This window comes from Rhinolophus sinicus, chromosome 15 (genome assembly GCF_057876585.1).
Source record: "Rhinolophus sinicus isolate RSI-liver-muscle chromosome 15, RSI-T2T, whole genome shotgun sequence".
In the NCBI taxonomy this organism is placed as follows: domain Eukaryota; kingdom Metazoa; phylum Chordata; class Mammalia; order Chiroptera; family Rhinolophidae; genus Rhinolophus; species Rhinolophus sinicus.
In genome coordinates, this window is record NC_142515.1 from 109,360,071 (window position 1) to 109,372,819 (window position 12,749).

General features: G+C 38.0%; 1 protein-coding gene across 3 annotated transcripts in view; it reads left to right on the forward strand.

Moving 5' to 3' along the window:
• DCHS2 (dachsous cadherin-related 2) overlaps positions 1-12,749 on the forward strand; it is a 275,852-nt gene that overhangs the window by 200,017 nt on the left and 63,086 nt on the right. For all 3 annotated transcript variants that reach the window (XR_016019065.1, XM_088792569.1, XM_019733266.3), the window contains 2 exons: positions 7,204-7,415; positions 10,321-10,472. Coding sequence is in view for 2 of the 3 variants with exons in the window: in XM_088792569.1 (XP_088648695.1) it covers positions 7,204-7,415; positions 10,321-10,472 (364 nt within the window). In the remaining variant the exon portion in view is untranslated. The remainder of the gene's footprint in view (positions 1-7,203; positions 7,416-10,320; positions 10,473-12,749) is intronic.

Consider the following 12,749-nt stretch of genomic DNA (forward strand, 5'->3'; position numbering starts at 1 on the left):
TGGTGGTAAAGAAATTACTTCCAAATACAGCATGTGTTAAATTTAGCTTCAATGAGGCCATTATTGTGTTTTAAACGAATACCAATTGATTATTTGAAACACACTTTTTCGACTAACAGCTATGTAGTAGATACACATCTACTGCTTCGTTGTCAAACCTCAAGAAGAATGTTTTAAATGATTTCTGTATTACCATTGAACTGCCTTATTTAATCTGTACTACACGCACATGGGCAAAATTGAGAGGGGGTAATTTCTTAAGCAAATCCCTTCCTGTCCAGGATAGTGTTAATGACTTTTTGATCCACACAGCCTTTCTTTGGTCAGGAGCTTTCTGAGCTGATCTGCTAGAAGTCTTCATCTCTGTACCCCTTTATTTGATTACAGGGTGATGCAGGAAGCCTGTTGGCAAGAGGGCCATTGCAAACGTCACGAAGCCTTAAGTTTCTAGCAGTCCAGGTGTCTGAGGGTTCTGGGAAAAGAGCTAAGATTAGAACCTTAGAAAGAAGGTTCCCAGGATTCCCAAATCTTTCAGCCACCTCACTCCTGACATGGCCCAGGCTTGGCCTTAGTTTTTCTAGAGTATCTTATTAAAATGCAGATATAATATTCCAAGGTTTAGTCCAAAAAGGTCATCCACAGAAAACTATTTTTCAATGAAATAGTTATTTATTTATGTTGAAATTTATTTCTGAATTTCGTTGTACAATAGCTACAAGATGATAGAGTAAATAAAACATATAAAACTGTGTAATGGACAATAGTAAACTAAAAACCCATGTATTTGCCACCCATCTCTAGAGATGAGACATTAGTACTAGAACCTCAGGGGAATACCCTGTGTGCCCATTCCCTCTCACATCTCTCTTCTTTCACCCCAGGGGTAATCAGTAATCTGAATTTGGTATTGATCGCTGCCTTTTACGCATTACAACTTTCCCACTGTGTTAGAATCCGTAAACAATATGTTATTTAGTTTTACCTTGATTTAAACATCATACTAGAACTGTGCTGAAAGTACTCTTCTATGATTTGATTCCTTTGCTCAGCATTTTTACTATGATTTATAGTGCGAAAACCCTGATGTACACATTTCAGAAGAACCGTCAAAACTGACATGTACCTGCTGCAAGCTTACAAAATAGAACACGACCACTGCCATTGATATTCCCTATGTGCCCTGCTCTAATTGCATCCTTTCCCTCCACTGCGCTAGGCTTCCCAATGTCCTGGCTTCAGGAATAATCTCTCCCTTGTGACTTAGAATCAGTGCATTCCTAGGCAATGAAACTGTTTACTTTTGCTTATTTTTGAATTACATATATATATATATTTTAAAAATCACATAGTTCCAATCTAGAATTTAAGTAACTTAATCTTCAGGCCAACAAGGGCTTTCTTTCATATTTCTCATAGCCCTGTGTAGCTGTGCGTTGTAGATAATAAGAATCTACTAAAAAAGTTTTCTTTTTTTTAAATTTACTTTTTCTTTTAATTGTGGTAAGAACATGTATCACAAGAGCTACCTTCTTAACACATTTCTAAGTCCGTAGTACGCGCTTGTTAACAATAGGCACCATGTTGTACAGCAAAGCTCTAGTACTTATTCATCTTGTAGAATTGACACTTTCTCCCTGTTGAACAGCAGCTCCCCATTTTGCCCCCCTTTCAGGCCCTGGCAACCACCATGCTACTCACTGCTCCAATGAGTTTGACTATTTTCTATCACTCGTTTAAGAGGAATCATGCAATATTCATCTTTCTGTGACTGGCTTATTTCACTTAACATAATGTCCTCAAGTTTCATCCACCTTGACACATACTCGTATGACAGGATTTTCTTCTTTGTGAAGGCCGATTAATATGCCATTGCATGTACCCACCACATTTTCTTTATCAGTTCATCCATTGATAGACAGTTAAGTTATTGGAATTGTTATTTGAATTGTATTAATCAAAATATCAGTTTGGGGAATACCTGTATGTTTACAATATTATTTTCTAATCCATGGATAATATAGAAAATCACACCAATTTTTTTGTTTAATGTATTTAAATAAAGTTTTAATCTTTTTCTATGGCAAGCTTGCATATTGGTATATTTTTTGTTAGATTCAGCCTAAATATACTTTTTCTTGCTAAAGTAAATGGAAAAATACTTTTTCTGGAAGTGCCAGTGTACATACTTGAATTGGATTTTATATTTTGATTTTGTATCTAGCAAACTTGTAACCTCTTATTAATGTAGATCTTTGTTTGTGCTTTCAACATACCTATACAATCATTACCTGAAAATAACTATTTTCCCCATGTTTGTTGGAAGTTATATTGCTATTTCTCTTCATTTAGTGGTTAGCCCAGCTATTTTAACATATATTATTAAAGTCTAATATTAATCAATATTTTGCTCCTGAATGATGCAAGAGACTTAGAATTCTTTATCTTCAAATGTATCTTCTTCAATTTATATAAACTTTTTTGACCACTATTTTAGTTATTTCAAATTAGGCATTATTAATATTTCAAAAGAGATTATCTGCTTTTTTGCTACATGTTATTTTAGTATCATTTTCTTTCTGCCTGAAGTACATCATTTGGTGAGGGTTTATTGTATTAAACTTTATCAAATTTTAGTTGTTTGAAATGTCTTTATTTAATCCTTGTTTTTAAAAGATATTTTTGCCAGGCTTAGAATTCTAAGTTCACAGTTCACATTTTCTCATCATGTTTAGTATATTAGCTTACTGCCTTCTACCTTCCAATTATTGTATTAAGAAGTCAGCTTTTGATCTAAACACCATTTACTTGTATCTCTTTTTTTCTTTTTTGAACTCCAGTTAGACAAATATTGGGCCATATCACTCGCCTGTATCTCTTTTTCATATTTTTAATTTTTTTGTCCCTTTTCTCTTCAGTCTAGGGAATGACTATATTTTTCATTTCCAGAAGATCTCTTGGGTTATTTTTCAACTCTTCTTGGTCTTTTCAAAAAGTATGTTCTTGTCCCTTGCTCATATTTCTAAGCTTCTTTTCTTATATATGTAAACATATTAATAGTTACGTAGTCTGTGTTCAGTAATTCCAGCTTCTTAAGTATTTGAAGATTCATTCTACTGTCTATGGATTTCCTAGCTGTCTTTCATGGTGCCTTGTTTCTCTGTGATTGTTTACTTGTTAATTATGATCGTCTCATCGTCCTTTAAACTTTCTTTAGGATCTTTGAAGCCTAGGTTGAGTTTGTGCTCTTTGGAGAGGATTTGCTTTCCTTTTTGCAAATCACCTATACACGTCATCAAGCAAAGACTAGCTTAAATTTAATTATTGAGGGTTTTAAAAATAGATAGTTATGGTAGTATGGCTACCATAAATTTGGGCTTAAGCTAATGAATTCTTAGCAGAAAACTTTTTTCTCCCTTCCAAGGGAGAAAAAAGGTCAAAAAAAGCAAGTTTCTGTGCATCCATTTTTAATTTGTTTTTGTTTTAATAATGATCACTCATTTGAAGCATATTTAGCCTTTAGGTTCATAGCTTTACTCTGGTTTTCCTATTAGATCCTTCTTCTTTTGTGGGTTCAGGCTTCCGTTCTTTTTTTTCCATACCCTGTGCAGTTATCAGAGTTGAATCTCAAAGAACATTGTGTTAGAAACCCTTGGAACAAAAATGGGTTTTTGGTGATTGTCTACCTCCATGAATTACTGTTTTCATTTATTTGTTTGTCCTCTACAGATTCCTTACCACTGTACCAACTCAATAGTGCATGTCAATACATACACACATACACAGACACACAATTTATCAAGCACTTTAGTTGTTTTTATCATGGGGATCGTTCCAATATATAGTTTACCAACCACACTGCTGTCAAGAAACATTTTTTTAAATCTTTAAGTATGATATTAAATTCATCTCTCGTGCCACTTTTATCACTTAATCATTAAACTTATGTCATTAAACTTATGTTTACCTAATATAGTTTTATGAATGTATACATTTTACACCATATACCAGTTAAAATAGAAAACTGGCATGTATGATAAATCAGTGCAGTTGAACTCTAAGGTTGTGGTCACTTTTCTTAAGGGTAAAAATGTGAGAAAACCATTTTATTAGTTATTGGTTAAATAAGTTATTATTAGATAGCTCTCTGATGAGAACTGTGTTTTTGATTTGCGCCAGAGTTTGCCCTCTGTTTCATAGTCACAAACCAAAGGTTTACTTTTGTAGCCAAACTTCTTGTCACTTGAGCTTCTATTCACTGTCTAAACCAGCAGGAATTTTTGAGTTTGGCTTACATTGCGTATGTCAGTAACAGATGGTAGTATTCATTGCATTATTTGGTAGATTGACATAAAACAAAAATGATCAATCTTTCAATGTTTCAAGGATGTAGTTTTAACAGGAGAGCATTTAAAAGCTTTTGGATAATATAAATATTTATCACATTCTGCTTTGAGTATATACAATATGCATGTGCACAGTTTGTAATTGACTGAAGTAACCTGAGTATGTTATCAAGCATTTAGCATTTGAAGACTCTTGATATCATTTTGATGTGTATTTTGTAACTGGGACAAAAACTATCTATGTACATATATCAAAAGGAAAATATTACTACAGTTTCATTCTCAAATTATATATAACTGGCACTCTAACATATGAGAACGAACATGCAGTTGGTATTGTGAGGCCCTTACTCTGAGAGAAACATGGACTTCTGCCCATGCTATTAGTCAGAGCCCAGGAGTACTTTCATCTCACCGGTGACAGTAAATCCTTGATGTCTCTGAGAAAAATGCACGTAAATCATCCAAGGCAAAATGTGGATCTAGTAGGTGTGCCAGCCATGAATTATCTCACAGACTGGTTATTGTCTTTTCTACTTGTATAACTTTCACAGCATATGCCAATTATTATGCCAAAAATAAAAACCAAGCAAGGAAAGCATTAGAACTGCAGATCCATTCCAAGTGCAAAATTCCAATTATCAAAGCTGAACACAAGCCTTTTATTAAAAAATCCACTTTGATCTGCACTATAATTGGCATACTTTCTACTAAGTGACACTGGCAATTTAGTATTGCATTTCTATTGTAGTTTTCCCTGACTAGTGGTAACAGCACATGATAGCAAGCTGAGTCCTCTGTTTGGTGGAGACAGAGCGCCAGATGAGAGCTTTGGACCCACCTCAGACTCAGGCTCCTCTGCCGTTTCGGGGGACTCAACCCTTGTTTCACAGAGGTCTCTAAAGACCAGCTTCTTTCATTACTGGCTCATCAAAATCCAGCTTAATGATTCTCCAGCTGCCAATAATTTAATCTCTTCTAAATTTTCTGTCAGGGGTGTTGGTAACATCAGACTGTGGTTTGGAAAAGTAATTTGGTTTTAGTTCTGAATCGATAACTAAATCTGAGGACAATAAATAGAAGTGATTTTATATAATTTTAAATTTGGTGATATAGTGAGATCTTCACATAGAATATAAATATTAATTTTTTAAAATAACAGAATAGAAGCTGTAAAATCCCCCAAACACTCAATACCAAAGTTAGAATAGTAGAACATAATATGTTCCCATTAGCATCCAGATAAGTATGTGATAGCCTGAAGTTTTTTGGATTAGGTTGGTTTTCAGAGAAAGCTCTAAGAACTGTGGCTTCCAGGCCATATCTGCAGAAACAGTGCAGGTTTTTTCACCAGAAGATCAAACTTCTAATAGTCCATGGCTATTAAGTTTTCTCTTTCTAGATTCAGAGCTTCTAAAGATATTAAGTCTATATCTGATGACAGAGGGGAAGAGAGATGTGGTTAGAACACTGGAATCTACACTATCTGACTGTGAAGAAACACTCTAAATACACACTAATATGTATTACTTCTCCACAGCAACCTATGAAGTCATTATTAATAATCCCCATTTTACAGAAGAGGAGACTCAGCTCTGTAGAACCTGAATAACTTACTCCAGGTCACAAAGTTAGTAGTGGTGAAGCCAGGTAATTTACCTAAGTGAAGTAGCCAGGTCTAGGATCTATGCTTGGTTTCAGGTTTCTCAAACTCCAGAGCAGTGCTCATTCAGCAAATCTCCATTCAATGGAACTTCTGACAGTGAGAGCCATGTAAATCATGATAATAACAATAACAATAAATTCAGTGACAAATATAGTTGCAAAGTGGAGGAAAAGACAAAGTAGAAACTAAAGAAGGAAACTATCGGGGGGGAATTTTCTGAATTTGGGGGGAGAAACTTGAACATGGCATAACCCCCAATGGTCACTTCCTCACCTGGTTATCCTTTTTATAGGACAGTGTAACAAATATTATTGGGCACCTAATGTATACCGGACCTCGAGGTAGGGACTTAGGATATGGTGATTTAAGAGATGGGTAACCATCCTCGCCTTGCAGAACTTCTAAATCACAAGGAGTAACTAGACTGAAGCAGGGGAACGAAATACACGTAGGTGTTTGTGAGAGTCCGATGGGGCATGACATACTGATGGTGGGTGGTCTGGAAAGATCCCTGAGGAAGTACATAATTGGGGACCATTCCAGGCAGATGAAAAATCATGCATGAGAATTTGAGGAACAGAACATTTGTGAATGTTATGACCAGAGCAGAGAGAGCAAAATGGAGAACGCCACAAATGAGATTTCCAAGGTAGGGGAGGTCTTTTGGAGGTTGAAAATGCTGAGCTTTATCATAATAGCTGTGGAAAGCCACTGGAGGGTATTACACGGGACAATGACAATGTCGTTTTTCATTACGTAATTCTGAATGGGAACTGGGTTGGCAGACAGACCAGTTAAATGTCTAATGCAGGGGACAAGGTGGGAAATGGCAGTGGCTTGGAGGAGGCAGAAGTGAAGATGAAGAGATGTAGATTCAAGATATGTCTGAAAGATAGACTTTCCAGACACTGTGATGGACCAGGGGAGAGAGAAGGACAATTTAAGAGCTAGCACCAAGGTCTCAGATGTTTTATAGTTTCTTTCCCTTCTGCATGTTTGAACTGTGCAAACACCTGCATGCCCTCAACTTTTTCCACAATGACCCCAGTCAGTAGGGCAGGGAGGCAGCCAATGGGAGGCTTTGAGGGACAGGTGGGCAGTGAGCATAGGAGTCAAAGATGATGTAGGACTTTTTAATTCATAACTACATCGTTTTCTTTTCTTTTATTTTTTTCTCCATGGAAATAAAAATAGGAGAACTTACTGTGAAAGAACCCATGTTTCTTGATTTTGAAGTCAGAAATGAAGTACAACTCATCATTTTAGCCGAAAGTAATGGGCATAGAGCCTATAGCACAGTGGCTGTCTTGATACTAGATGTGAACGATAACTTGCCGTGCTTTGGGAGAAGCATTTACCAAGTGGCATTGGCTGAAGGCCAGCTCTACAATGCTCACGTCATACAGGTAACAGAAATACGTCCTGTGCACGTGTGTGTGTGTGTGTGTGTGTGTGTGTGTGTGTGTGTGTGTGTGAATTACTATGAATCAGTGTACAGCAAAATAGCTAAGGCCTTTGTTTTTCCAGCACGTAAGTTAAAATTTCAATGTTTTCCGGGCGTGTGCAATGTTTGATGGATGGATAAGTAAAAGAAGTCTGGAGTTTCTGAGTTCACTCTTCTTCCTCTGTTCATTCAGTGTTCAATTCATACCCACCTGCTTACTCTGGGGACTCTGTTGAACACAGGCAGGGAACCTGCAGGGGCACAAAAATCAATTCATCAGTGCATGCAATTTAGTGGGCAAGTTAGAAATGTAAGTGTATCATTTAAATGCATATAATTAATGTTATAATAGAAGAGTGCATTTAATGTCATGAGAGAAAAAAGGAGACACGAACTCTTCCTGGTGAAAAGCATAAGGTTTTGCAAAAGAATATGTACACGAGGTCTTAAAGGGCAAGTAGGCATTTGTTGGGAGGACCTGCCGCCACATGAGCGTGGACAGAGGCACGGACAGGTGGGAGAGCTGCCCGTGTTTGAGATTTGCAGGCGTTCCCTGTGTGACAGACATAGATCTGCTCTTTTCATGTGGAGCCCCATGTCAGGAAGACGCTCCCAGCCCTCAAAGAGAACTGCTCACCAGGTGGTGGTGTTCAGGCTCTAAAACCCACCCACCCGTGATAGGCTTTCTACTGCTCAGGACTAGTGCCCATTTTTACCTTTCTCCTCACCCTTGAATGGATAGTTTTTATTCAAGAACCTGAACATTAAGAAGCCTACCATCTGTAGGAAATCAGTAGAAAACCATCTTCCTGACAAAGTCAGCAGCAAAGTGGGACATTCCCTTTGGCCTCTAGCACCTGGTTGCTGTGACCCAGCACCTAACCACTATTAAGCCCCATTCCTTCCGGCCTAGGTGGGGCCAGGTATCTAGATGCACTTTCTGGACAAGACCACCAACAGTTCTTCCCTGCACAGCCACCTTCACCTGAATAGACAGAGAGACACCTTTTCACTTCCGGCCCAGTTCCTGATGCACACATTCCCCTCTTTGGAGGCAAACAAAACCAGTCATCTCAGCAGTCATGGAGTTTTAGTTCTGTCCCCTTCACACACAGTCCGGGATACCCAGGATTTCCTACGCTAGTTTTGCAGCTGTATTTTGTATAATAGTAGTCACGTTGCTCTAGTCGCCAGCCTCTCCCAGAAGCGCTGTGCCTTCACTCTACTGTCAGTTATGACTGAGATGTTTAAGAAAAGGATGAGGGCATTTGCTTGTCCAATCAGCATCACCCCTGCCCAGCGAAGCCTGTAAGGCGGGGATGAACTTTATTCCTCACATTTTTAGATCATTCATATCCAGGAAGGTAGAGCTGCCATTTTCCTATGTCCTGTTGAGATACATAGAAATATCAAAGGCTCTGGAGCTCATGTCACTCGTGGTAGTTACTTCTTGCTTTTTGCCACAACATTGCCCATGTGCCCTCCTTTTGGTTACAACCCCACAAACTTCCTTTAGGAACTGACCCTCCACCATGGGAGGCATCGCATAGGAGGGATTGTCAATCACAATAGTGATCTGCCCCCAACCTTGCCCCCGTCTCAGAGAGGCTTTCTCTCCATGGAAATTGAATCTTGAGTGGTGGGAAGACCTGGACAGAGAAAAGTTAGGGCTGATTCATCTTGATGGTAATAACTCAAAGAAGCTGTGCCCCAGAGGTGCCCCATTCTTGTACCTCACCTGGATGCTATCTTTCTGATACATTTCTTCCCAGTGAAGTTAGCCATAGTGGGTATATGTTGCTGGTATTCTAAAACCCTAACTGATGTACCTCCTGGGAGGCCTACTCTGGAACACTTTTAAGTATATGGCCTCAGGGGACATGGTAGACTTTCTTCTGCCTGAATACAGATGAGTTTCTCTTCCCGATCTCAAATGGAAACTGTGTATTGCTGCCTGTCTGTACCAAATGCCTGGCTGCGTACCCTGGGCGCCCCACTTGGGCCACTCAGGATGCCCTAAGAACTCTGGCAGCAGTGTGAAAGATAGGTTGAGAGGATAGGGAAGTAGAAGCAAAAACCCACTAGGACATCAGTATAATCACCTGAGAGAGAAGACGGGGGCATGAGCTCAGGCCAAGGCCTGACGGGCATAGAGGATAAAAATAACTTTAAAATTTTTTTAATTAATCTGTCAACTTGTTCATAAACAAGATCTTGAATCCACTAATAGTTTTATGATCAAAATATAATGCAGACTAATAATATATCTCCATGGAGATTGATGCAAAACTGTTGTTTTGTCAACACTACTTTGGTAACTCATCACATAAATGATTAGGAGGTAAATTTGTTAGCACTAAATCTAGACTTTGTTTCATCTATTTAACGATTCTTTTTAAATGAATCTTTTAATATAATGTAAAAAGAAATCCACATATGGCTTATTTCACAGGCAATACTTTAAGGAAGTAAAACAAGCAAATGACAGATTTTCCTCCACTATGTGGAGGTTTCCTATATCATTTCTTTCCTTTTCTGGTGCTAGCTTGAATCCACATACAGTCCTGGAAGTCTTCTATTCAAGCAAATTAGATTTTTTTTCAAGTATTTTTTCCTCTTGCCTAAAATTGTACTGAACGTTGCTTGAAATTTTTTTGACTGAGTACACAGACTTGTTTCCTAATCTGTTACCTACTTTATTATAAAGTGAAATGTAAGCCTAGCAGTTAGTCCGTATTGCTTTGATCATCGTTTTTAAAATGTACTTGACAATCTGTGATTCTTCCATAATGCATTTCTCTGAAAAACAGACATAACCCCTGCTGCAGATTAAATCCTTATCTAATGGAAGAGTTGCTTCCTCACAGGTGCTTGCTACAGACCTGGACAGCGGGTTGAATGGCCTCATTGAGTATTCCATTCTCTCTGGCAACCAAGGAGAAGTATTCCAGATTGATGCACTGAGCGGCGTGATAACAGCAAATGGGACTCTGGATTATGAGTTCACCAACTCCTACAGGTTTGTCCCCGGTTCAGATCCATGTGACCGGCTCTCTGCTTTGTTTCTGACAACACTGCTGTTGCTTTGGGAATGGCTTTCTATTATGTATAAGCTTAGTTGTAAAATGTGTTTTCTCTTTGATCCAACTTATGATCACTCTTTTGATATATAGAAAGAGTCTTAGGGAATATTTGCAGTTTTGGAAAAGGTGATGAGACTAGAGGAACTTTAAGGTCCCTTCTAGTTCTAAGATTTTGTGACTTTGTGATGCTATTAAGTACTAAAGTGAGAGACTTTGAAAAGGACAATATTTGTAAAATGCCTACTGAATCCTAGAGCACTCTGCAAATGTTTGTTGTTATTGTTTTTTAAAATAGTGAAGACTGAATGACATTGTTCTTTTTAATTCTTTGTTTTTCATATATGAAATCATAATCCTATTGTCAGGTCCTTGCTGCAGAACTGTGTTCTAATAGAAATGACTTTAATAAAAGCACCCATTCAACATTAAATACATCTTTGCCTAGAGTCCAAGATATGCCAGCCTTCTACAGAATTCTATAAAAGAGAATAGTAGTGTTACAAGTCTTCTAGGTATTGAAAAGGTCAGTGCTACAAAAGTCTAGCCATACATGCAGAGATTTTTATGGCACCTCAGTCTGCAAAAGAAAAGGACTATGGAAACAAAAATGTCCGTGAATGGGGAATACTTTTAAGAGCAATGGCCCAGTCTTCTGTGGAATACAATCATATTTTAAAAGAGAAAGGTATATTTGTATGTGCCCATGAGGACAGAGCTCTAGGGTGTGATCACGATAGTGCTTATGCTGCAGGTCTGATTGAGTAAAAGTACCCATAGAACTGGACAACTTCAGGAAGAAACCTTGAGCAACTGTTCACCTTGTTTGTCTCTGGAGAAGGGGTCACGTAGGAAGCATGGGACCAAAGCTTGACTTTCTTATTGTGCATTTTCATAGGCTTCCTATTATTTGTGTCATTTTTCTGTATGTTCTTCCAAAAGGCCTTGCACAGTGTTTCCTTTAGTCCTCACAGCCACCTCCTGAGGAGGCTGAGTTAGGCATTTTCTCAGTCACTGAAAAGACAACAGACATACGGTGGCTCGCGCAGGGTCACGAAACCATTTAATGATCACGCGTGGACTGGCAGCCAGCTGTTGTGGTTCTGAGTCACACTGTTTCCACCAGACAAGCCACAGAGCTGACCTTCTGTTTAGGGTAAAGAACAGGAATGCAAAAGACCTAAGTGTTCATGCTCTCCTAGGCCAGGCCCCTTCCGTGCTTTATGAGGAGAGTGCAATATATGCCTTTGGTTGAGCAGTGAGAGCTGATGAAAATGGGATCTGTTACTAGGAGGACTGGATTAATTCACCTCTGGAAAACTTCCCAACTCTAAAAGTTTAAGTATTTCGTTCTTTTTGTTTAATATTTCAAAATATCACTTCAAAATTATTTTCAAAGTTTAAGACCTTACCTGGTATTAACTAGTAGCATTTTTTTTCAGTAATAGGATTTTTTCGGTAATATTTTAGTGTAATCAATTGCTACAATACTTATTGTATAAATATACTAAATTTGATGGTATAAATATGTTATAACCTATCCTTGCCACATTGTTTCTATAGTAATTTTAAGCATAAAGCTTTTTTTTCTCCCCATAGATGACAGCAGGTAAATCTCAGCCTAGTTGCCACCTGAGTGATTACGAATTCAGAGATTATTGAAGGTCTGCTATATTCCAGGAACTAAGTATTTCCTGGTTGTAGACTTACTGTTACAATGTTCTTTTTACTCTGTGGAACATAATTAGCCATTAAATCTAACTTCTTTCAGATTTTCCTATTTGCATCACAGTTTCAATGTTCCCAACATTTAGATTGGTCCTAAAATTTAAAAGTGTCCCTCACCATTTCTCTATAAGGAATTTAATTCAAGACTGGGAGAATTGAGAGAAATTGAACACAACACATACAGCCACAGAGATACACACACACACACACACACACACACACACACACACACACACACACACTGTCTCCAGTTCACCAAGGCAAGGAAATACTTTAAACCTCCTGCCTCTCTAGGTTCTCCCCTCCCTCACCTCCTTATGGCTTCTCTTTCCCTTTAGTACTTTTTTCTGATATTTAAAGCAGTGGGAAATATGGGATGAGTTCAGTGAATGCTTTGGAAAAGGTATCATTTAGCTTTTAACTTTACTTTGAAATATTGCTATTTTGTCTGCTATTGCTATTCCGATACTCAGTTATAATATAAAACG